The following is a 24,894-nucleotide window of genomic DNA, read 5'->3' as shown; positions in this document are numbered from 1 at the left end:
AACATAAGCAGGGCTTGGTTATAATCTTGGATGGGAGACCAAATGAATATCTGTAAGTAGATCAATTCTCCAGTAGCTGCTGACCAGTTTATTGTGTTTTTTTTTCTGATAGCGGATACAGTAAGGTACAAATTCAACATATTTGTCTATGTTGGAATTTGGTTACCATGATGACATAACCCTGTGGTTGAAATTTCATGTCACAATACCTTGACAAATTACCTTCAAGCAACGTTGATTCAACAAGTTGTGCCCAGTGGGATGTAGGATCTTAATTTGTCCAGTTCCATCCCAGGTATAAAATAATCCTGCTGCAGGAAATGATGATTTGTAACAGGAAATGAGTTTTAATATGCTACATTAGGCTATAGTTTAGGTGTAGCTTACACCTGCATTTCAGATATACTTGTATGTAGTGGAGACCAATATCTATCTTGTCTTATTAAGCTATATAAAACGATGTTTGTTATTGTGTATGGCTGCATTTCGGATACATTTTTGTACTTTTCAATGTTGCAGTCGTAGGATCTACAGTAGTAGGACATTTATTCTGTCTGGTGCTTTAGCATTTGATCGAGCAAGAGAGAAGGAAAACTGTGGGTTTTCAGTGAATTTATGTAAATCACGAGGCTCATTTGAATGCAGTCCCGGAAAATTCTTAGCAACAACAGAGTGATCAAATTAAGATACCACACCTGTACATGACATATGTGACCTAATAACTAAGCAGTATACCATGCCATGAAGTGATATTATATTGTGGTATCACATTTTATGCTCATATTAGCACTCACATATGTTGATGATACAGACATATGATGTTGATGCACCTACAGTATCTGGCTGTGACCCAACCTTGGAGCCTCTGGCTGTATCTCACGTCTCATAGCACCCACTATGCCTGAGAAGCACTTTCATTTTTGTTGCTCAACCCTTTTTCTAGTAAACTGTCATTCCAACCCACATGTGTTTTCCCATGGGAGTTGCTGAAATCCAGGAATGACGGGTGCTAAGTCCTCTCTTAACATTAACCAATTATAGACCTATCCCCATTATGCAAAAATATGTATATTTATTGCCCAAACACAGCCTTCCATTATCTTTACCCCCTCTTCTTCTATGAGCTTTTGTCGTGGAAATTCTTACATAGGGGCACTCTTAATGAATCATTGTTTATTGTCAGAGCGCTGGAGAGGTTCCAACCAACTCAATGAACCATAGTAAACATGTCAATCAGGAGCTCTGCCTGGGCAGACCCAGCAGTTGTCTTATATACGGCTATACACAGACAAGTTATATTTGCATAATTTAACATCATTAATTCATCATTACCGTTTTGTTTCATCCATGTGACAGAACAATACTGGTTCATTACATGTGACAGACCAATACCTCACTAGGCTTCTTTCTCTCTAAGCTGAGACCTTGAAACTGAGATTTCTTGTTCGTTCTCAAAACAAGATCTGGGCGTACTGCCAAATTGCAGCTACTAATAGTGAGGATTTGTACAATCAGCCACTTGCATGAACACAGAAATGTGTTATTTAGAACAGCACATGAATAGAACACAGAAATAGCACAAATATTAACATTTCCCTTACACTTTCATTTGAGGATATATACTGTACATCCTAATCAAGTCTGGAATTATTAGGGATAGCAGCATAAGCATTTGGACATGTGCCTCTGTGCCTCACCATCAATCATGAGATTCTGTTGAGATTTTAGTTATAAACCTAAACCAACTAAACCGGCATACAAGGATCATAAAAGAGAAGACAAAGAGGTTCAAAGTGTGCCATAATGTCTGCAGATTCACTATGAACATAAAATAATAAGAGAAACAATGCTTATTCAACCTGTTTATTAACATTAAAGTTGTTGAACAGGACTATTAAGCTGTTATGGCTATTAGCTGAGTAAAACCAGACAAAACATCAGCTAAAAATATATTGACCTATCTGGCACACCTTGTTCACCTAGTTGTCATTATTTTAATGACTTTTCAATTGTTCCACCTTGTATGTTTAAATCCCCTTCAAATGCCATGTTTATTTAAATGAGGCCCTATTTTCCATTGAAAAGATTTTACGTGAGATAGAATCTTTCTGAATCGGTAGTTTTCAGTTCTCTTTTCTTCAAAAATGAACCACAAAACCGGCTGGTAAATGGGTAATGGATGAATGATTTAGGATTTTAGCACACTGGATAGTGAACTGTAATTTTTGACAGGATAGGGGACATCTCAAATTACGTAATGTGGAATATTTGGGAAGTAGGATTCAGGAAGTAAGCGTTGCTTCATCACACTGACACCTCCTAGTCAGCATGTTTCCCAGCGTCAGTCAATACCACCCATCACGCCACATACCGTTGAGTCCCTGCGAAGCATATCCTCCCCTTTCCGATGGTAATGAGTTAGCATAGTGCGACATCTGACAGCGGGACGATACAGGGAGACCCAAAAAACACTGGGGGGTACCAAATCCTCTTCAATATGACTGACCGTCCTGACTTCACGACACATAACCCCTTCTCCTCTTCTTCTATCTCTGCCTCTTTCTTCTCTCCAGTGTTAACTGGACTGATTGGTCATATCAGACGGTCTGTGTTACGGTCAGAGCTGAAGCACAAAGACAGTGGGTGAGCTCTGTCTCCCATGGTGTGGATGCAGAGACACAAAGGTCCTTTCACTGCTCTGCTCAGCACTGTGACGGAGTGACTCTGAGAGCACTGCAGCTCCAGGGTGTATTCCAACTTATACAGGGTGTATTCCAAATTACTACGCCTCAATCCAAATGTCCAATAGCTTGCCTTCAGTGATAATGCATTTTCAAGGTTAAAAGAGTTCACAATTACACATGTTTTAGCTCTGATGTCCCTTATGTGCGCTATTTTGAAAATACTGAGAACTGCCTCTGTTTAGGGAACTGCAATTGCTTATCTGTAAAACATCATGCTTACTTTACAGAACTCAGTGGCATTTAGCAGGCACACTGTTAAAAGAGGCAAGAAGCAGTGGCCATAGCAACCTCAATGGAGACACAACAAGCAGGGTTTTGTTTGTGGCTCTCTTGCTCACTTGAATGCTTGGACATACACATGCACAGACACACACACAATCCTTCACACCCTGTGTGAATGGCAGTGGTGTCCTTGCATGGGCTATGTTTACAGGATGTTATCTGTCTCAGTGCCTGCCCCTCATCCCTCAGAGTGGGTTCCTGTTGGAATGCAGAGAGGGGATGGAGGAGTTCCAACGGGGGAGTGACGAGGGAGAGAGACAGAGAGAGAGACAGAGAAGAGAGAGAGAGAGAGACTACATATACATCCCAACACTAGGAGGCTGGTGCTCAGAGGCACAGTTGGACTGTTGGATAACTGGACTGCACCCCCCTGTATACTTTATTGGACTATCAGAGGTGAGTTTCTTCCTCTTTTCTTTATCGTGCTCCATTTTGTTTAACTATCTGGGCAGTTTGAATTAGCATCAAGGGTGTCATCTTTTATTGACCCAGATTTTCTATCATTTGACAAACTGATCTTGTTTGAGAAGTATAGGCTACCTCTGAGACATGAAAAAGTGAGGAACTGGTTTTGAAAGATCCACTTTGTTTGTGCGCTGACAAGGAAAACAGGTGAAATTCAAGTGCAATTTGAGATGCTGGGATACCATTGTTAACGGATGTGGTCTTGCTGGTATCTCATCACTCAAGGATGTGGTCTCAATAAGAGTTCTTTAGGCTTGTTTCTTCCCCCAGTAGAATGGAAAATAATCGGTAGAAATAAGATTTTATTCAGCACTCCTATGTTCAAAGGATTTGCGAGAAGTTGAGTGATATTGAAAAGAAGGCAAAATACCTCCTGTTGGTTACAAAAATAGTTTGGGGCTCGCCTTTTTCTTCCTCTTAATTGTACCCTTGGATTAGCATTCTCACAGTCAACTATTTTTGTTTTACAAGTGAAGACTTGACATATCCTAAACCAGGACAATTTCTCAGTAAGTATTTTTCTTCACTATTATTTTTTATTAAAATGCTTTCAGTTCAATGTGGTGATGAGTCACAAGTGAATTCTACAAATGACATCAACATTCCGATTATTTAATATTCTCTTAAACACCATTTTTTGGACATTGTGTAATTTTAAAATGGGATAGCAATAACTGGTGATGTTAGCTTATTTAATAGGACTGACGTAATTAGTACAGTGGTAGACCTTGGGAAAGCATGTAAAATGACACTTTTCATCTTGCCATCCAGCAATTACTGGTAAGCCCATGGTCTATGGGTGTACATATGAATCTGTATTTCGTGTTTTTCATAAAAATGTAAATGACTGATGCTACATTGTACTTGGAGATGCTGTGAATTCAATGACCCAATTGCATTTCAATTAACTTATATTTTAGTGTGTGGGAGAAAAGTGTTTTTCATTACAGAACAAGTGCAGTGGGGAATTTTTTTCCTTCTGGGTGTGCCTTTTTTCTGTAGTGGATATTGTCTCAGGGGAATGACATATGTGTGAGCTCATCTCTTTTGTGTATTTTACATTGAAAATCACATGTTCACAAAGAAAAATCCCCTTTTTTCCCAGGTTGTGGACATCTGTGTTTGATATGGGTCTTGGCTATTGTTAGGCTTGTCAATTCAACTCCAAAAAGCCAGCCCTGCAATGTTGCGCAACTCTCCACGTCATAAAGCGAGAGTACACACACTGCTTTTTATGTTTGCTCTGAGTTGCCATAAACATTCAGTATGTTTATTTTAAATCATGTTTTGAAGTGAGTCAGTGCCACCGAAGCTGTGATCGAGTCCTGTCATATACCTGAGACTCTGGGTGTGGCATGAAACTAGACTCTTGCATGTCCCAACATGTTCTCCATCTGTTTTATTGCTGAGAGTAGCTTGTTCTATTTGACTCCAACTGTCTGGTGTAATCTGTGTTAGACGCTGCTCATGTTTTCTGTGTTGGATACGATCAGTGGTGGAAAAAGTACCCAATTTTCATACTTGAGTAAAAGTAAAGATACCTTAATAGAAAATAACTCAAGTAAAAGTGAAAGTCACCCAGTAAAATACAACTTGAGTAAAAGTCACCCAGTATTTGGTTTAAAAAAAATACATAAGTATCAAAAGTAAATGTAATTGCTAAAATATACTTAAGTATCAAAAGTTCAAGTATAAATCATTTCAAATTCCTAGTATTAAGCAAGCCAGACGGCACCATTTAAATTGTTTTTATCAGACATAATTTACAAATGCAGCATGTGTGTTTAGTGAGTCCGCCAGATCAGAGGCAGTAGGGATGACCAGGGATGTTCTATGACCAATTTCCTGTCTTGCATTCAAAATATAACGAATACTTTTGGGTGTCAGGGAAAATGTATGGAGTAAAAAGTACATTATGTTATTTAGGAATGTAGTACAGCAAAAGTAAAAGTTGTCAAAAATATAAATAGTAGAGTACGAATACCCCCCAAAATGACTTAAGTAGTACAATCAAGTATTTTTACTTAAGTACTTTACACCACTGGAGATGATGATGATGATCGAGTCTTCTCCAACACAAACTTTTTCAAACTAATAGCTAGCTAATCCTTAGAAGAAGAAAAAAATACACAAAATCGGATATTGCTGCCTTAACAAATGTATTATTTCACCTCAACAAACCTCCACAAGAGCTTTATGGTTTGTTCCTCTTGTTTCTCTTTCAGACATCAACATAGTTGGAGAATCTTTGAAGACCTTGTTGGCTATTGTTACTTTGTGATAGACCCCTCAAAATGACCAGTGTGACAGAATGGCTCGTGCAGAACAGAGGCAAGATCGAGAAGGGAGTGGAGATCATGGGACAGGCCTCCGCAGTCCTGGCAGCCACTGTGGGCCAGCTCCATCCCGTCCTTGAGGCTGTGTTCGTAGCCTCCTCTGAGATCCTCAGCAACCCTGAAGGGCAGGATGCCCGCTACCTGACTGAGCAGTTCAGCATGGTCAACCAGAAACTGGAAGGCATCCAGGCTGAGATCGAACAAATCGCTCTGGAGCTGCAGAGGACCTCCTTGAATAAGCAGAACTTTGACCGTGAGGCACAAATGCTCAGCCAGTACGAAAAGTTCCAGGACTTTGTAAACGCCAAGCCCAAGTTCAAAGAGAAGAAGATGGAGAAGTTCCTCAGCCATTATGAGAACACGGACGCGGACTTGAACCTGGACGCGCTCTATAATGCTGTTACCGGGGACAATACCTCAGGTGACCCCATGCTGGAGACAGTGGTTTCCACAGAACAAAGGAGTAGAAGGGCGGTAGAAGATTTCTGCGCCAGGCTTAAGAAGCTCTTTGTGGTGGGCATCATTGCTGTCATGGGTTACGCCAGCCTCAAGGAAGGGGTTGTGGGGGATGAGATGGTGAAGAAGTGGCAGGAGCGTATGGAAGATGTTGAGACCCGCATGAAAGCAGCGGTGGACGATTGCACTGAAAACTTCGCTGATCAGGCCAAACTGGACATGGAACATCATCTTCAGGAGAAACCTGGCAGTGTTGACCTTGACTTCACCAAATCCCTATTAGACACCCTTATTAAGAAATTTGACTGGGTGAGCTGGTCTATCAGGGTCTTCAATGACAAGGAGCGCATTTTCTTTTTCAACTGGCTAGCTGGAAAGAAGTACCATGGAAGTAGAGGAGGAGCTAATTACTTTGATGTGTTGACCAAGAACAACATCAAAGTGGTGATCTCTTTCAGTGTTCAGCCTAAGCCTATCAACAAGGGTCAGATCCAGCAAGAGATTGAGGGGCAGAAACTGAAGGGGAACATGATGAATGTGGCTCAGGTCCTCAGCAGAAGTCTCCCCAACTGCTTGGTGCATGCTGTCAGCCACTATAAGGAAGTGGTGGAGTCCAACAACTTCCAAGAGGATTGTTATTACTATGGAAAACACAAAAAAGCTTACCTATGTGTTCATCCTGAGTAGCCTTTTGTTACACAGTGCAATGGAAAAAAGAGTAGTTATAATGGGGAAAACTACAAATACAATTCATGAATGTTTATAACTGAGTTTAGAGGTGTTTTTATTGATATCGCACACCTAGCTGATGCTTTAGCTAGTGGTTGTGTGAAATGTAATCTCTTGTTACAGACTGCAACATTTTTATTTGTTTATTGGCCTTATAGATTTTTGTGTAGTTTGTGATCATTTAAACCAGGGGTGTCAAACACATGGCCTGCAGCGGCCAGATTTTGGGGGGGAAACAATGGATAGTGGACTGTCTTATGCAAAATTTCACGGCAAATAAATATAACCAATTTTTAGTACGGCGCCTCTATCTCTTTGAAGTCTGAATGCGGCCCCCTGGGCAAAATGAGTTTGGCACACCTGGTTTAAAACTATCAGGATTTGTATATGTGTATTAATGGACATATATGAGACATTTTATGCCAGGCTGTGGCTATCTACTCAACAACAATGCCAACATATGAGAATTTAGTACTTCCTCCTACCAAATAGAATAGTAAGATACCTTATTTTACCTGCATTCCAGTATTTCATGATGACCATACTGTAAATTAGCACACCAGCCAGCGTAATAATGTGTTATGTAAGCTTTCAGCAAACAACCATTTCTCCTCATCAATGTACTGAGGACTTACTCAAGCTCCGTTGGAAAATGCTGTTGATAGATGCATCACACTGTCCAAATCTATATCCTTACAACATTACATCTCTGTCTATATTCACACATTTGATATCCTTATAATTTCTCATGTTTATGGTCTTCTTTATTCATAATAAACCACAATATAAAGGACATTGTTATCGCTGGTCATCATTATGCAAGAGTACATTAGGAATTTGATGCAATAGTAAATTAGGACGTTTATGTTCTATTTCTATCTGCAGCTGAAGAAATGTAAAAAACATGAGGGTACTGTATGTTAAAACGTTTAAGCAGAGGTACATGTAGTCATAAACATTGATACTGATAATATAGGACAATTTATTTACATTACTCCCTAAACAATCATCAGCTCACACAATATAAACACAATTATCCTCAGCAAATGTTATAATAGTCTTGGTAAAATACTTGTGTCAGTTATTTGTCAAAGGAGTGTAATTTATTATAGTTTCTATGTTGACCAGGAAAATATGCTAGCATTTGTTCAACAACTTGTCTAACCACCACCCAAGTGTAGCTTGTGTCGATGGGTGTGTCACTTTAACTGTAATATGAGACCAATAGGAAGAGAAAAACAGATCGGATAAATCATTTGCTTTTCTTCCTCAAACTAAAGCGAATGAAAAGGTGAGTTTTTAGCCAAACGTAATTGCATACGACCATTTAAAAGTTGCTTCAATAGGCTTACACAGTTCTGTCTATATTTTCCAAAAGTTATCGCGGGTGTTTTCATTAGTTGCGCAGTTCTTTAACGACGAGACTGGTCAAATTGGTCATGACTTTTTGAGATCCTACGATATCTTTGAAAACATTACTTTATCATGTAATGTGCGCATTTAAATAATAGCCTATGTTTTACTGCAAGTTGCGCAAAACACACAATGTAACTATGTGCACAACTTCTGTCAAAACAGTGGTTGGGCGTTGGTAGCCTTGAATCGGTGACATAATGTGCAGGCCTTTTCCAGGAAGTGTTTCTCCTGGCCATAATTATAGTCACGATACAAGTACTACTGCGGTGGCAACAGTGCTGAATTTAATCAATTGACATATTGTTGCAAGGCCTTATCATATTAATCCACGAGGTATGCAGACTATATAGGGAGTTAAACAAGGTACTGAAATAAAGCAATTAGAGCCCTTGTTGAACGAGCTAATCGATGCATTTCCCATTAAGAGGCCACATGAACAGCTTTTAACAACAACAAGTGTAATATGATTTTCTCTTCTCGGCTTGCAAAGAGCTATGTCCATTTGTTAAATGCAGCCAGTCATGTCTGGTCAGTGTTTATGTGGGCAAGCTTCACAGGATGATTTGGCCGCCTCCCTCAACTAGTCCTCAATCGACAAAAGATACTGTAGCTTACTGATTGTTTGGGCCACTCAAATGTTGCCATTTATTCTTGCAGCTTTCAATGATTTGTATTTAATTTAGGACTCGAACCATGAAAAGAAGACACTATAAAATGTCTATCTTGATGGCCAGATATTAATATACAAATGGATCAGTTATGATGTTGACAATTATTACTTCAGTAGGCCTAACTGCTCCTCAGTGGACATCAGTTAATGTACATTTTAAGGTTGACTGGCCTTCTTGTTATTTGGTGAATTATTTGGCCTGAGATATGCCTCCCTTGTAGAACTAAAGCTATAGCACTTTTGAGTCTGTACCCACTGGGCACAGCCGTAAATTCAACGTCTATTCCACGTTGGTTCAATGTAATTTAATTGAAATGATGTGTAAACGACTTTGATTCAACCTATGTGTTGGCTAGTGTCTAAGCCTAATTCTTGCACATCTGAAAATGCACCATCACTTTACCCTGGATAATTTGTCTGCTTTAGTGAAGTAGAGATACTTCATATACACTCAGACAATGAGACAACCCCTGGGAGTTAAGGTTTTAATGGAGAGCTGAAATGTCTCGTTTTTTTTTAGCATGGCAATGTGGATGGCTACATCAAAGTAGATGGATGTTTTTTCTATCCTAATGCATGACATTCCGCTTCCATCATTGAACTGGCTTCTAATGCAAATGTTGTATCAATGAGAGCTGCGTCTTTTTCAAAGCCATTTGCCCCATCTGTTTTACGATAGCTGCTGATCTAATAGTATCAGACCATCTGTTTATATTTAGTATGCTGGATTATACATTCTAATCAATTACATTGACAGGGCTGCCAACCTTTGAAGACATTTTGCTATGTGAATTTCATTGCCCCCTAACACAAGCCCTAGCCGTGGTGTCTGGGGGTCCTCCCCCATGAAAATGGTACAGTTTTAAAGCCCATTTCTTGCAATTCTACATATTTTGAATCTTTGAACATTAAATGAACACTCAAAATTCAACGATTTGTTACTTTTAGATTTTTGGGGTAGTTTGACACTTTATTCAGACTGTAATGAAATTAGATGGGGAGACAGGCACATTGGGAAAAACAGTGGGAAGGTTGGAAGCAGGGATTGATACCTGTTCCCAGGTGGAAAGTTGTATGTGACACGTGATGGGAGTGTTACCACAACACAAATGCTCTGCACAAGAAATTCTAATATTAATGGTTGAAGGCAGTGTGAAACCAAATCATAGATTGCAGTCTAGTTGAAGACACAACCATTTTGGATTTTGTCATTTGGGTGAACTCTTTCAAATAGGGCTGGAAGAAAATCCTGCTGGCACTCTAGGAGGGTTGGCAACTCCTGATCTATGTTTCCCAAGTGTTGGGTGTTTGAGAATGTTCTTGTTATAACAATTAATTTCTCAATCAACCAACCTTTAAGAAAAATCTAATAGATATCAATATTAAGGTGGTTTAACCCTACTAGCTGACGATCATTGCCATAATCTTACTAGCTATGTCAATGTAAATATGCCTTGTATACTGTTGTTTAGGGTAGCTCTTATTGTTTTGTTTTACTGCAGAGCCCCAAGTTCCGCTCTACATGCCTCGGTTAGCTCCCTTGCCCCACCCCCCAGACATGCGGAGACCGCAGATAGTTAACAAACCTGTTATGGCTGCATCCCTTTGTTCTCAATTTCCGCCTGAAGACATATCCAAATCTAACTGCCTGTAGCTCAGCCCCAGAGACAAGGATATGCATATTCTTGGTATCATTTGAATGGAAACATTCTGAAGTTTGTGGAAATGTTAATTGAATGTAGGATAATATAACACAGTAGATCTGGTGGAAGAAAAGAGAAAGAAAGAGCATACGTTTTCTGTTTTTTATTGTTGTAGTATCATCTTTCACATGTACTAGAATAGCCACACAGTCAGATAGGATGCTGGAGAAAATTTTGATGGATAACACAAGAGGGCAACTGTAGGTGTGCAAAGTTTCAGACTGATAACTTCAGGAATGGGTGAGCTACATGACATTTAGCATGAAGTCACCCAGGTGTCCCACACAAGTTGCCCAAATGTACCCAAGTGGCCGAATTGGTGAAATGACCTATAACTATGTACAGCAGTGCAAACAACTATACAACATATAAAACATTCCAAATTCTAACACACACACACACAAAAAAAAATGTTTAAAAAAATATTAGGGGGAAAAAAAGATTTAAAAAACTGTACACCCCTTGGAAGTCCTCGTCATAATATTTTGCTGCCTGTGCCATGTCCCATAGCAGTCTCTTTCTGATGTAAAGCAGAGGCAAACTGAACAAGTGGTGCATTTCATGCGACACAGAACACAACGATGCCTCCATGCTGTGCCCTTTTGGCCCTGAGGCACAGTCATGCCTGCAGTAATGAACTGTGGCATATGAACACCACTGGGGGCACAGGTAGAGCGGGCAGCTTGGCACCGGGGGCCCCCAGTTGGAGTCGCTATCACTGTGAAAGAAAACATTAAAAAAATATTTGTATTGTATGAGCCTTTTATCATCACATAAAATAAACAGATATGTATTGTATAGAGCAGAGGGAACAGTCACTAAGGTGTTCCATTCAACAGTCACTAAGGTGTTCCATTCAACTGTCACTAAGGTGTTCCATTGTTGTGTGTATATATATATATATATATATATATTACACACACAAACAAACTACACATTTCATTGCAAATTTTTATTTTTTATATATAATATATATTTTTATATTTCATAAAACGCCATTAGCACTTACCCGTCCAGAAGTACGTCCTGTCTTTGCATAAACAGCTCCTCAGTTCGTTTGAATCATAACACTCCAAGATTCCTCAAACAAAAAATCAGTCTCACTTTCACTTTTTCACTTTCACTTTAGAGTTTGACTTCGCTTTACATGATTTATTCGCCATGATATCTTCAATGAAATCGTTGAAACTACAACTTTCCGAAATACATCTGCGCGTAAAAAGCCTTACAGCAACTCCTCTGATCGTCAAGGCGAGAATGGAGTTGCCTGCGCGTGCGATTACAAACTAGGAATTGTGGTCAAACCACAAACCATTACATACTGGCGTTGACCTCAGCTCATTGGCTATCTACCCAGCTAGATTTCAATAAGATCAGTGGTCATTTGGCAGAAATATAGTCAATCAATGAAGCTTCGCTAAAATTATTGGTGCGTAAGGTAGTCATTTATCGTTGTCTTCAAATCCGCTCACTTCGGTCAATTCTCCCCGCAAAAAAACCAATGATGTTTGGCTGTGTTGCAAACATTCAGAGGAATGCACTGAAACGCACTATGACTAGATAAACGATTGTTTACAGGGGCGAATCACGCCGAATGCTCCGTAAAAAATTGATAGAGATGGAATTCACGGCACAATCGGTTTACAAAATGTTTCGATTTAGGCTATAAAAATGGATTTTATCAAAGAAAACGGCACTTCATTTGATCAATGGGACACTCAGGAAGAGAAATAAGAGCAAGATATCAGAATGTAAGTCATAATTTTACCTTCAGATGTGAATGTGTAAAAACTGTCATGGTGGAAAATGTTTCTGTTCTTGATTGCTCTTCTCAAACAAAAGCATGGGATTTGTTCTCTAATAGCTATTTTAAATTGGAAAACGTAGTTTGATTACCAATATTCGAATCATTTGAAGAGTGTAAGACACTTGCATTTTCAAGAATGTTTAATGTTACGAAGTTGTATTTTTAGTTTTCACTCTGAAATTTCTGAAACGCCTTGGGTTCATGCATGTTAACATCCGAAGCCTCCTCAAGTTTGCTTTGTTCACTGCTTTAGATCACTCCGCCAACCCTGATGTCCTAGCCTTGTCTGAATCGTGGTTTAGGAAGGCCACCAAAAATTCTGAAATTTCCAACCCCAATTACAACATTTTCCGTCAAGATAGAACTGCTAAAGGGGGCGGAGTTAGCCTGCAGAGTTCTGTCCTACTATCCAGATCTATGCCCAAACAGTTTGAGCTACTACTTTTAAAAATCCATCTCTCCAGAAATAAGTCTCTCACTGTTGCCGCTTGTTATAGACCCCCCTCAGCTCCCAGCTGTGCCCTGGACACCATATGTGAATTGATTGACCCCCATTTATCTTCATAGTTCGTACTGTTAGGTGACCTAACTGTTGTCCGGACCTCTGGCAGTCTCTATGCCACAGGGTTTAATTCTCGGGCGACTCTTTTCTCTGTATATATCAATGATGTCACTCTTGCTGTGGGTGATTCTCTGATCCAACTCTATGCAGATGACACCATTTTGTAAACATCTGGCCCTTCTTTGGACACTGTGTTAACAAACCTGCAAAAGAGCTTCAATGCCATACAACACTCATTCCGTGGCCTCCAACTGCTCTTAAACGCTAGTAAAACTAAATGCATGCACTTCAACCGATCGCTGCCCGCCCGCCTAGTATCACTACTCTGGACGGTTCTGACTTAAAATATGTGGACAACTATAAATACCTAGGTGTCTGGCTAGACTGTTACCTCTCCTTGAAGACTTGCATTAAGCATCTCCAATCCAAAGTTAAATCTAGAAGCGGCTTCCTATTTCGCAACAAAGCCTCCTTCTCTCATGCTGCCAAACATACCCTCGTAAAACTGACTATCCTGCCGATCCTTGACTTCGGCGATGTCATTTACAAAATAGCCTCCAACACTCTACTCAGACTGCATCCAATTTGCTATCACAGTGCCATCTGTTTTGTCACCAAAGTCCATATCTTTTCTCTTTTCCAAAGTCCATTTGTCACCATATACTACCCACCATTGCGACCTGTATGCTCTCGTTGGTTGGTCCTCGCTACATATTCGTTGCCAAACCCACAGGCTCCAGGTCATCTATAAGTCTTTGCTAGGTAAAGCGCTGCTTTATCTTAGCTCACTGGTCACCATAGCAACACTCACCCGTAGCACACGCCCCAGCAGGTATATTTCACTGGTCATCCCCAAAGCCAACACCTCTGTGGCCTTCTTTCCTTCCAGTTCTCTGCTGCCAATGACTGAAACAAATTTCAAAAATCACTGATGTTGTAGACTTATCTCCCTCACTAACTACAAGCATCGGCTTGTCAGAGCAACTTTCCGGTCGCTGCAGCTGTACACAGCCCATCTGTAAATAGCCCATCCAACCAACTACCTACCTCATCCCCATATTTATTTATTTTTTTTCTGCTCTTTTGCACACCAGTATTTATACCAGTATTTATACTTGCACATCCTCATAGCCATGGGGAATCCTCATAGCCATGGGGAATCCTCATAGCCATGGGGAATAAGTGTCATTGTTGACAAGCACACTAATTACTCTATATTTTACCCCATTGTTAAGAATGACAATTATTCCACTGATCAGGCTAAATTAAATAGATAAAATCTCCTGAAGACAAGATTACATAAATCTGCCCCTACACCCTCCCTAATCAAATAATTGGTATATTTATTGTCCCCCCCCCCTCTTCTTAAATCAAACTTTTGAGTTCACAATCTGACCAAAAAGGTCACCCTACCAAACTTCCCTGCTAAAACAAGGGGACTCTTGCAAGTGCGAATTAAATCTACTTTAGTGTGTGCTGTCAAAAGGCTGCATTCTGCAATAGAGCTTGCCAGTTTATAGTCCTAAAACCCGTAAATTAGTTACCTCTAGTTCGTTCAGCTATGGGGGATTTTTTTTTTGGTTTTGAATAAACGCCCCAAATAAGGTCTGAGGTTAACACAGGCTTATGAGATGAGATCTTATACGTTTTGTCTTATGAGATAATAGCAGTCAGTTAACATTACCTTTTTATGAATTCATTTGTTAAAAATTCTCAAAAAGTGACGTTAGCTGAGGAACATTATCTCATAGAACAAAACGTATAAGGTCTCCTCAGTCTTTGTTTACCACAGACCTTATTTTTGGCATTTCTACAAAAACCCTACAAAAACTTCATTTATCTTTTCCATAGGCTTTGTCCAACTAACCATGGCGGAGTGCCCACAAAAATACAGCATTACTGTTTCTCTCTATAGGGACGGGAATAACAGCAACATTTTATTATTATTTATATTTTTTAAATTTAACTAGGCATGTCAGTTAAGAACAAATTCTTATTTACAATTACGACCTACCCCGGCCTAACCCGGACGATGCTGGGTCAATTGTGGGCCGCCCTATGGCACTCCCAATCACGTCCGGTTGTGATACAGCCTGGAATCGCACCAGAGTCTGTAGTGACGCCTCTAGCACTGGGATGCAGTGCGTTAGACTGCTGCACCACTCGGGAGCCCAAACAAAGCCTCATTTTATTGGCAACATTGTACATAAAACAGTGCTACCGTGCTGCTCTTTTTACAGTTTTATAAAATCAGCTGAGAACTTTCTCTCTCTCCTTTCAACTCCGCTCTCATCTTGAGGAGCATTTCTTTAAAATGCGCATCCAGTCCCCTTGATCCTTTACATAACAAGACCGATCAAATGCTTCATTGTGCCGCAGCTCACAGTGCTATGGCAAGACAATGGACGGATTCGATTATGCTGAGCCGTCACGCCATCGGGCGAAAGTGGGGAAGAAGGAGCGCCATTCTCAAATCAAATAATAATCTGTGGCGCTCTGTCGTTTTGTCGACAAGACAGCATGGTGCATCATCTAGAAATCTCTTTTCCATCAAATAAATGTCAGAAAATTCTCAAATATTTTTCATTGGGAAGGCAGATAAAGCCTTTTTGTTATCAAAAGCAATCACTTTTGCATGGGAAAACGCAGGACCCTGCTAATTACTACACGTGCTTAATTAATTTTGAGCCGACTTAACCCTGGGCTTTGAACCTGTCTCAAGCCCGGAAGGCATCCTGATTCCAAATGCAATCAACTTTCAGCCCATGCAAAACACGGCTACCTGCGCACCCAGGCGAGATGAATCCCCTCAATGGTAGAGGTTCCGCTTGTGATGTTAAATTGCAGACGCAGATCAAGGGGCCAGGGTTCGGGTCTAGAAGCATGGTTTCTACTGCTCCTACAGTTTTGCTTCGGTACTGTAGTTTAGCTGATGCCCAGCCCAGAAAGACAATTTTCCATACACTGACACATTTTTTTGTTTTTTTTGTATTTTATTTAACCAGGCAAGTCAGTTAAGAACAAATTCTTATTTACAATGACGGCCTACCCCGGCTAAACCCTCCCCTAATCCGGATGGCGCTGGGCCAATTGTGTGTCGCCCTATGGGACTCTATCACGGCCGGTTGTGATACCGCCGCTATCGAACCAGGGTCTGTAGTGATGCCTCAAACACTGCGATGCAGTGCCTTAGACAGCTGTACCACTCGGGGTCGAATACATAGAGAAGTTAGATTTGAAAATTCCTAATAAGACACTTTAGTCATCACCATTGTGCACAAAACATCCATTAAATTATTCAAATAATTGTTGCTGAAGCCAATTTTTTTTTTACTCACCCGAAGATATGAACATTTTTAAATTCATCCAATGTCTGCCATGGGTTTGTATGACGTCGACACTGCTCCCTGTGCGCATGTGATGTTTGTCCGTATAAACGGGATGCCACCTGGATATTAACGGTCCATGAATCGACGTATATGAACTTGAGTAGGTTTATCTTGAAAACAACGGTCGGACATCTTGGACATATTCTTCAGTTCTTATTATACCTCAGTGGCGCAGATTCTCCAATTTCAAAACAATTTGGAGCACAGTTGAAATGTTAACGCACTAACTAATTAAAAAAATAAAATCTGTACTTTTCAATGCAAGATATGAGGTGTGGTGTGAGAAGAGGGTCAAATGCGTGAGAGTTGTCAGCTTTGGCTGTATTGAGATTGTTCTAGAGTTCTTGGATTTTCTTAGACCAATCTGTTTTAGTAGTCACTGTTCTCTACGGCCATAAAGACTGTGCCTCCCTTGACAGCTGTAGATGTAGGTGATAGATCAGGTTGAGAAATGAGGGTGACATCTTCCCTGATCTTTTGCAGTGTAAACACCCTTGGGCCAGACCTCAGCAGCAGAGAAAGGCAGACTGAGACGCTGACAGAATAGTTTCCGTTGTCTAGTTGCTGTGGTTACTTGCATTTTTGTGGAAAATGCACTCCTGCTCAGCAAGTTTAATCTCCAACAGACAGTTTATCACTCCCACACTCTCCGTGGCATTGACTGGACTGGCTGAGCGAGCAACCGTGGTGGGGATGGTGGTGGTAGTTGAAGGGCCAAAGGAGAATGGATTAGGTTTTTATTTATAAACTGTGAGCTTATAACATTGTACTTTGACCTGAAAGTAATTTCATGCCAGTTGTCAAATACAATTTGCAATGATTTATTGCAGCAGAGGTGTACACGTTATACTGTATATTACTTTTTTTTTAAATGCGTTATAATAAATGTTCCGTCACTACTTCTGTAACAAACAATGATAGTATTTAATCTACAATGGCCTCCAGGCTGAAATTAGTCTTAATTCCTGCTTGTATTATGTTATTCCAATACTAGATACTGCATGTGATTTCTTCAAATGTACACTTACAATCCACCACCCCTTCAGTCACAGTCTGCTCTAGTGCATCAGAGTGTTTGAAGTTACTAATTGGCTTCCTGCTTGCTGTGCATACTTCAAACCGTATTTCAGATCTTCATTGGTTGGTTGATTTTTCCTCATTTGGCACTTTGTTGATGTGATATACAACACACTTGAATTGAGTGTATAATGCAGACAGTAAATGGTAAATACTTAAAACATTTCTATACCATAAAACCATTAAAACACTGCCTTGAAGTACACATTTCAAACTCCATAGAGTATCTACCCCTACGTGTCTTCCCTCACTGGTGAATTCTCTTTGCATTGTTGCCTCATTGCTCACTTTGATTGTCCAGCTGTAATCCCAGCAGGCTTTGCTTGTGTACTGCAATTTACACTGCTCCCTCTCTCTCTTTCTTTATCAGTTCTCACTGTGAGGCCAGCAGGGATTCACTCTAGTTGAGAGTTTGAGCAAGGAAGCAGGCCACAGTCCAACAATACCTGAACAGCTCTACGTAAGTTCAAATACTAATATTCTATAGGGAGGTAGGTAATCAACTATTTGGGCCTAATTGTTAAGACTTTGGTATTGCTGTTGAACCTTTCCTCCATTTTAACTAAGGGATTGAACTGGGGGATGATTGGTTGTCTATATTTTAAATGGATCTTCAATAATGCTTTAGTTAAGTGTCAGTAGAAAGGTTTCTGTCTTTGTCAAGAGTCATTCTATAGACCAGCGTTTCACAAACTCAGTGCTGCCCCAGGACTGACTTTGGTAAACTCTGCTATTATTAAGTGTCAGTTTAGTCGAGTCATTCTGTAGACCATAGACTTTATCATGTCTAATGTAAATAAAAGAGTTCAAACATCCTTTTGACCATGTCCTTATGCTCTTTTTTTCAGATGTTATACTGTTATTTGTTGTGCACTGAATAATAACAATACCAGCAAAGATGGCCGGCCAGCTACAGAAGATCGTAGCAGAGAAGAAGAACGTGGTAGAGACTGTAATGGAAGTGTTTGAACAGGGAGCTGAGGTGGTGGCCAGTATCGCAGGTGACCTCTTCCCTGTTTTTGCCATCGCTGCTCCCATCGTGAAATTGGCCCTGGACAATGTGGAGAGCAAGGAAGCTGCGTTCATGAAGGAGCAGTTCCAGAAAGTTCGTGAACGCCTGGAGGTGGTTTCAGAGGAGATGCAGCGTATTAACGAGGAGATCAAGAAGAGCGGAGCGGACGCTGCCTACTTTTCTGTAGAGGAGAACATCTCCAACCAGTTCCGCAAGTACATGGACATCCTCAATGCCAAACCCAAGTTTCGTGAGGTCAAGAAGAAGCTTTTCATGGAGCATTTTGTCAAAACAGGTGGCGACAAAAACCTACACACCCTCTATAGTGCCGTGACGGGAGACAACTTCTCTGGAGAGTCAGTGTTGGAAATTACTCTTAACTATGAAGAGAAAAGTCGACGCGCTATGGAAGACTTCTGTGCCAGGTTGAAGAAACTCTTTTGCATAGGCCTCATCGCTCTGATGGGCTACACCGCTCTAAAGGACTGCGATGACGAAGAGAAGCTTCTTCAAGACTGGGGTGAAAAGATGAAGGATGTACAGGTGAAAATGAATGCTGTCATTGAGGACTGCATCACCAGCTTCCCCAAGCAGTCTGAACTGGATTCCCGGAGGTTGGTTAGGGACCACTCTGACCTGAGCAACCAGCAGCTGGCAGACACCATTTTGGAGAAGCTGAAAAGAAAGTATGACTGGGTGTGCTGGTCTGTCCGTATATTCAGTTCCCCTTCGGGCCTGTTCTCCAACAAAAAAGACATCCAGTGCCCCACAGGAAAAAATCGCTTTCAGGTGCCAGCGACAGACGAGAAGCTGAATGTCATGGTCTCCTACAGTGCCTCGCCCGAGCCTCTGAACAAGGCCCACATCCAGCAGCTGATCCAGGGTCAGAAGAAACTCACCGTAGTGGGTACAGCTGAGCTCCTGTTTGGGCAGTTGCCAGGTCCATGTGCAGTCCACACGGTCAAGACTTGCAAAGACCTGGCCTGTGTCTGGAGCTTTGCTGAAGAGCTACACTACTGGGAGGAGCACAAGAACTTCTATGTTTGTGTTCACTACAATTGACTTTTTCTTACTTAAAAATGAATAATTAGCCTTAGCTCCCAATGTTATATTCAGTCCAATTTTGATCTTTACACTAAGACTGACATTGCCAAGTACTTTCTCTCTTTCTCAGTTGAGTTCTGATCCCCAGCTATACTAATGAGGAGGAACATAGGCTAACATTTATAAGGCATGATACTTACCAAAGACTGTTTTACCTGTTAATCTATTCTTTGTAATGTTTTTCTTTTATGTATGCCCCCTACTAAAATAGTGTAAATAAAATCTGCTTTACATTTTCAAATAAACCACACATAATAACTGTGATAGTCATGATCTATGCCTCTGAGAATCTAAATTAATCTTTGTGTCTTGATACGTGTTCTATATTGACCAAATCAGATAATGTTTATGAAGTGTGTAAATATAAAAGCCTAATGTTTGTCAAAAGAAATCCCTCAAGTTTGCATAACTAGAAATGCATATAAAAACATATTTTTATATGTAAAAAAATATATATTAAAAAAAGCACCTTTCACTCATTTTCAGCTGCTGCAATTTACATTCATATCACACAGTAGAGGCTGCCGAGGGGATGCCGTCTCATAGAAAGGGCTGGAACGGCGAGAACGGAATATTCCATTCCAGCCATTACCACAAGCCTGTTTTCCCCAATTAAAGGTGCCACCAACCTCCTGTGATATGACAACAACTCAACTGACATTGTGTTTTGTTATTCCTGTCTCTGTTATTTTGGAACACACTGCAATCAACCCACCACAAAGGCATGTTAAGACATATTATTGCTGTGAAGATGTGCTCATGAATGCCTAGCATAGATACGCTCGTCACATCTTTACCTGTTGTGATGTGCAACAGAAATGTTGGTATCACAGGTCATCTCAACTCAGTCCATAGTTCCACAACCCTATGAAGTATTTACATTTAGTATCATAATGTTTAACCCATTCCACTTTCCATGCATTCACTGTAGTTTGTAACTTTTATTTTCTGAGTGATTTTACTACTTTTATGGGTGCTTCACATTGGTGATGGATGAGGTGAGTCCCCCCCCACACACACACCCTCCTTACAGCGCTTGGAGCATCTGGAAAGGGGCTATATACAGTACCAGTTTTGACTGGTACTGTAAATGCAATAAATGAATGATTATGAAGTGGTGGTTTGACGTCTATGGCCTGCGTATTACAAACTAGCCATTGGCAATAACTTAAACCCTTTTAAAGGGGATGAAAAGAACACAATTCATTGCACCCCCTTAAACTAAGTAATAAGGACTCCATATTCAACATTATAAACTGGGTGGTTTGTGCCCTGAATGCTGATTGGCTGACAGCTATAGCATATCGGACAGTATACCACGGGTATGACAAAACATACATCTTTACTGCTCTAATTACATTGAGAACCAGTTTATAATAGCAATAAGGCGCCTCAAGGGTTGGTGGTATATGGCCAATATACCATGGGGGCTGTGTCCAGGCACTCCGCTTTGCATCATGCATAAAAACAGCCCTTAGCCGTGTTATATTGGCCATATACTGCACCCCCTCGGGCCTTATTGCATAATTTTAAGCCATGTCTATATTACTTTGTCAACATATGAGTATCTGAGCCCTAAACAACACAAATGATAATATAATTCATCTACAAGGCACTATCATCTCTTCATACAGAGTAGCATGTTTGTGTGGTTTTCTTTAGATAATGAGGGGAATAACATGTTCAAGATGTTTTCTCTGATCTAAAAGGAATTATTTTGTGCTAGTATCTCTATCAATATGCCTTACTTTTATCACACAAATTACTGTCAAATAAAAACAAAGATGGATATTACTATGTTAAACTAAATGATCTTGATTTATTTGGTTTGCTGTCTTTGGTCACCACAGTATAGTATGTTTGAGGAAAGGGCTGAAACTGCACTGGAGGATTGCTTCAATCTGCATCTAAGGTGAGGAGTTACAGATCGGGAAAAATGAATTGTACTCAATGTGATATATATATATATATATTCAATGGCCTCATAGCAAAACAATCAGAGTCACAGGGTAGAGCTATCTGAGGGACAGAAGCTGTGGCCATGCCATTGTAGTTTGAAAACACCCAACGTGCTCTGTAAGCCATGTGGCTTTAATAATTTAGGCACAGAACTTGCACATCCCCTCTTTGGAAAGAGCAGGGTCAAAACTATTCTCACGGTGAATAAACTGATAGAAATGTTTCTGTTTTGTTGATACAAATTATGTGTTCTACATGAAAATTAGACTATATATTTAGGAAACTGTATTGGAGTTCTTTTCTGTTTGACCAAGCCCACACTACAATTTGTACTCTCAAATCTACAGTGACTGTATAAAACATTAGGAACACAACCTCTTTCCATAACATAGACTGACCAGGTGTCTCCAGGTGAAAGCTATGATCCCATATTGATGTCACCTGTTAATTCCACTTCTGTCAGTGTAGACAAAGGGGAGAAGACAGGTTAAAGAACGATTTGTAATCGTTGAGACAATTGAGACATGGATTGTTTGTGTGCCATTCAGTGGGTGAATGGGCAAGACAAAATATTTAAGTGCCTTTGAACAGGGTATGGTAGTAGGTGCCAGGCGCACCGGTTTGAGTGTGTCAAAAACTGCAACGCTGCTGGGGTTTTCACACATGACAGTTATCCATGTGTATCAAGAATGGTCCACCACCCAAATGACATCCAGCCAACTTGACATAACTGTGGGAAGCATTGGAGTCAACATGTGTCAGCATCCTTGTGGAACTCTTTTGACACCTTGTAGTCCATGCTGCGATGAATTGAGGCTCTTTTGAGGGGAAAAGGGGGTGCAACTCAATATTAGGAAGGTGTTCCTAATGTTTCGTACACTCAACCCACGGTTGTGGTAGACTGGAAGCAACACCACTTCAGGTCTCAGGGGATGTGAAGTTATTGCACAGTGGCTACTACTAGCACACCAGCTAGCTAGTTCACATCTTCCTAGCATAACTATGAAACGAATGTATCATAAACTGTTATGTTACATAAACTACTATATCTATAGTGCAATAACCAACTCACATGTTTTACTTTCTATGTTTAATATTTGAAAAACCTGTGAAGCAAGGTTGTTAAAGTAAACGAAAACTGAAACTAAAATAAAAACAACAATTGGAAAAACAATTTAGTAAACTGAAATAAAATAATTAAGAAAAACATTTGAAAAACTTAAACTTTAGTGAAACTTATCTTTAACTGCAAGACAAATAAAAAATAAAGTACAAACCATCATCAATTATGTTTAGCTGTAATTGTTTTCCTTCTCAAATGGGGTCTTCAAGTTTTTTTCTGATGGGGTTTTCAAGCTTCTGAATCTGGCTGATAAATGCTGCCAATATATGGCGATGTTTCAAATAGGCCTAGCTTGTGCATCACTATCACCAGCTATCAGTAGCTAACAGGGAAGAAATCCTAGGGCGATCGCTGACTGTGAGCCTGAACAATGGCGGTAGCAAAAGGTAAATCCCTGTATGAGATTGTTTTGAGTTCATTGCAGGAAAAGACGAAAGCAAATGTATTGTAGTGTCAGCAGCATGTGTGGAACAGAGATCAATTGGAAAACCCAACCAACCTCAAAGTTCACCTGAAGAGCACCCACAAAGAATCATACAAACAATTTCAGGATAAAGACAAGGTGAGACAGCCACCAGTTATTAGTAGATGCACGTCAACGGCATTGCTAGGACAACCAACTTTAGCGGTTTGCATGAAAAGAGCAGAAATATGGCAACCTAATTTAATTGAGTAAAAAAAAAAGAGAGGCAGCACTGGTTAAGTTATTCATCCAGTCTGGCAAGTCCGCGAGACTGTGCGATGAACCAGCCTTCAGAAAATTCAACCAATCACTTGATCCCAAATGTAAAACTCCTGTCGTTGCTAGAGTAAATGGGTTGATTGCTTTGCAAATGGACGCATAGGACATACGAGAAGAGAAGATCACGTGGCAAACATAGTCAAGGCTATCAAGCTGTTACAGAACAGGCAAGAGAATACCCATGACCAACATCAACCAGAGCTAGCAATAGCTTTGAACTGCGCAACAGAAATGTTTGAATCTGAGTGGGGAACCGACGATTATCATTTTAATTCCACGTCATATTAAGATTGATTCATAATTTACACATAATCAAACCTATGCCTTGACCTTATGTATTATTGATCCCCAGTGGCTAGAAGTGACATCCCCAGAAAACACAAACTATAGGCCTACAACACATGAATGGCTCCTAACCTCCCACACATAAGGTTATTTTCTGTCCCTAACACTAAAACTGAAAATAAATAATAAATAACAAAATAGAAATTATTTTATTAAACTCAAACTAAATAAAAAACTCATAAATCCAAGTCTGAAAACTAACTGAAACTGAATTTCTAATATATTTTTTAAAACTAATAGAAATAAAACTCATAGAAAATCACAAAACTATAATAACCTTGCTGTGAAGTTTATTTTCAGTAAAACATTTCAATGATTAAGCATGGGTACAAATAGTCTCTAGAATTCAGCAATGCTTCACAGCATCATTGACATTTTTGGCAAGATATTGGCCAAATCAGAGACAGACTTGCAGACAGGCTAATAATGAACACATATTAAGACATTAGGTCATGAAATTATTTGATAGGTATGTGTCAGAACCTAACAGTTTGGGTAAATGCCAAATGGGCTGGTCCATCTCAAGCCAGTGGGCCTGTCTAAATGGGGGGAATTGTGCAGAATGATCATTATTTGCTTAATGTAATATCATGATGGAGATTCTGGAGCACCTCAGGGTTCTGTTGAAGGCCCATCTCTTTCCCCTCTGAATCCTGGTTAATTTCTCTTTTACCTGTTAAGTAATTTTGACTATTCTCTATTGATCAGACTTGACTTTTTGTCCTAGCAGTCTAGAGACCGTTTTGTGTCTACCTTCTAGACTCATTGTTCATTTCTTCTTGTCATAAACCATCTGAAAACAAGAACAGTGTTGATTAGACTGACTTAATGCCTGCCTTTTGATTTCAGTGTCCATATTGTGACACCATGGTCATCGCTTCTTCAACAACTTTTTGAACAATCTGAATTTAATTGTGACGCAATATTCTGCGGACATCTGCATTTCTTTTTGGTTTAAATTCTTTAAGTAACA

The 24,894-nt window shown here is 40.0% G+C and overlaps 2 protein-coding genes and 1 long non-coding RNA gene across 4 annotated transcripts; 2 read left to right on the top strand and 1 right to left on the bottom strand.

Annotated features, from left to right (window-relative positions):
* Positions 1-3,239: 3,239 nt before the first annotated feature.
* On the top strand, positions 3,240-20,025 carry LOC115104173 (protein rapunzel-like). 2 transcript variants are annotated; one of them, XM_029625439.2, is made up of 3 exons: positions 3,240-3,422; positions 18,007-18,096; positions 18,485-20,025. In XM_029625439.2, exon 3 carries the CDS (start codon positions 18,535-18,537, stop codon positions 19,708-19,710), a length of 1,176 nt encoding a protein of 391 aa, XP_029481299.2. In that variant the 5' UTR covers positions 3,240-3,422; positions 18,007-18,096; positions 18,485-18,534; the 3' UTR covers positions 19,711-20,025. The 2 variants fall into 2 exon arrangements, with proteins under 2 accessions (XP_029481299.2, XP_029481289.2); XM_029625429.2 differs by lacking the exon at positions 3,240-3,422 and adding an exon at positions 8,197-8,303.
* LOC115104165 (uncharacterized) lies at positions 3,533-7,805 on the top strand. The gene is made up of 2 exons (XM_029625418.2): positions 3,533-4,000; positions 5,717-7,805. The coding sequence occupies exon 2, from the start codon at positions 5,786-5,788 to the stop codon at positions 6,968-6,970; it is 1,185 nt and encodes a 394-aa protein (XP_029481278.1). The 5' UTR covers positions 3,533-4,000; positions 5,717-5,785; the 3' UTR covers positions 6,971-7,805.
* On the bottom strand, positions 10,890-12,298 carry LOC135564509 (uncharacterized). The gene is made up of 2 exons (XR_010461092.1): positions 11,811-12,298; positions 10,890-11,519 (listed from the first exon to the last, which is right to left on the bottom strand). It is a non-coding gene; the product is annotated as an uncharacterized LOC135564509 (long non-coding RNA).
* Positions 20,026-24,894: the final 4,869 nt, after the last annotated feature.

This window comes from Oncorhynchus nerka, linkage group LG3, assembly GCF_034236695.1.
Source record: "Oncorhynchus nerka isolate Pitt River linkage group LG3, Oner_Uvic_2.0, whole genome shotgun sequence".
Taxonomy (NCBI): domain Eukaryota; kingdom Metazoa; phylum Chordata; class Actinopteri; order Salmoniformes; family Salmonidae; genus Oncorhynchus; species Oncorhynchus nerka.
Note: the sequence above shows the minus strand (reverse complement) of the source record. Positions and strands in the feature narration are given on the sequence as shown.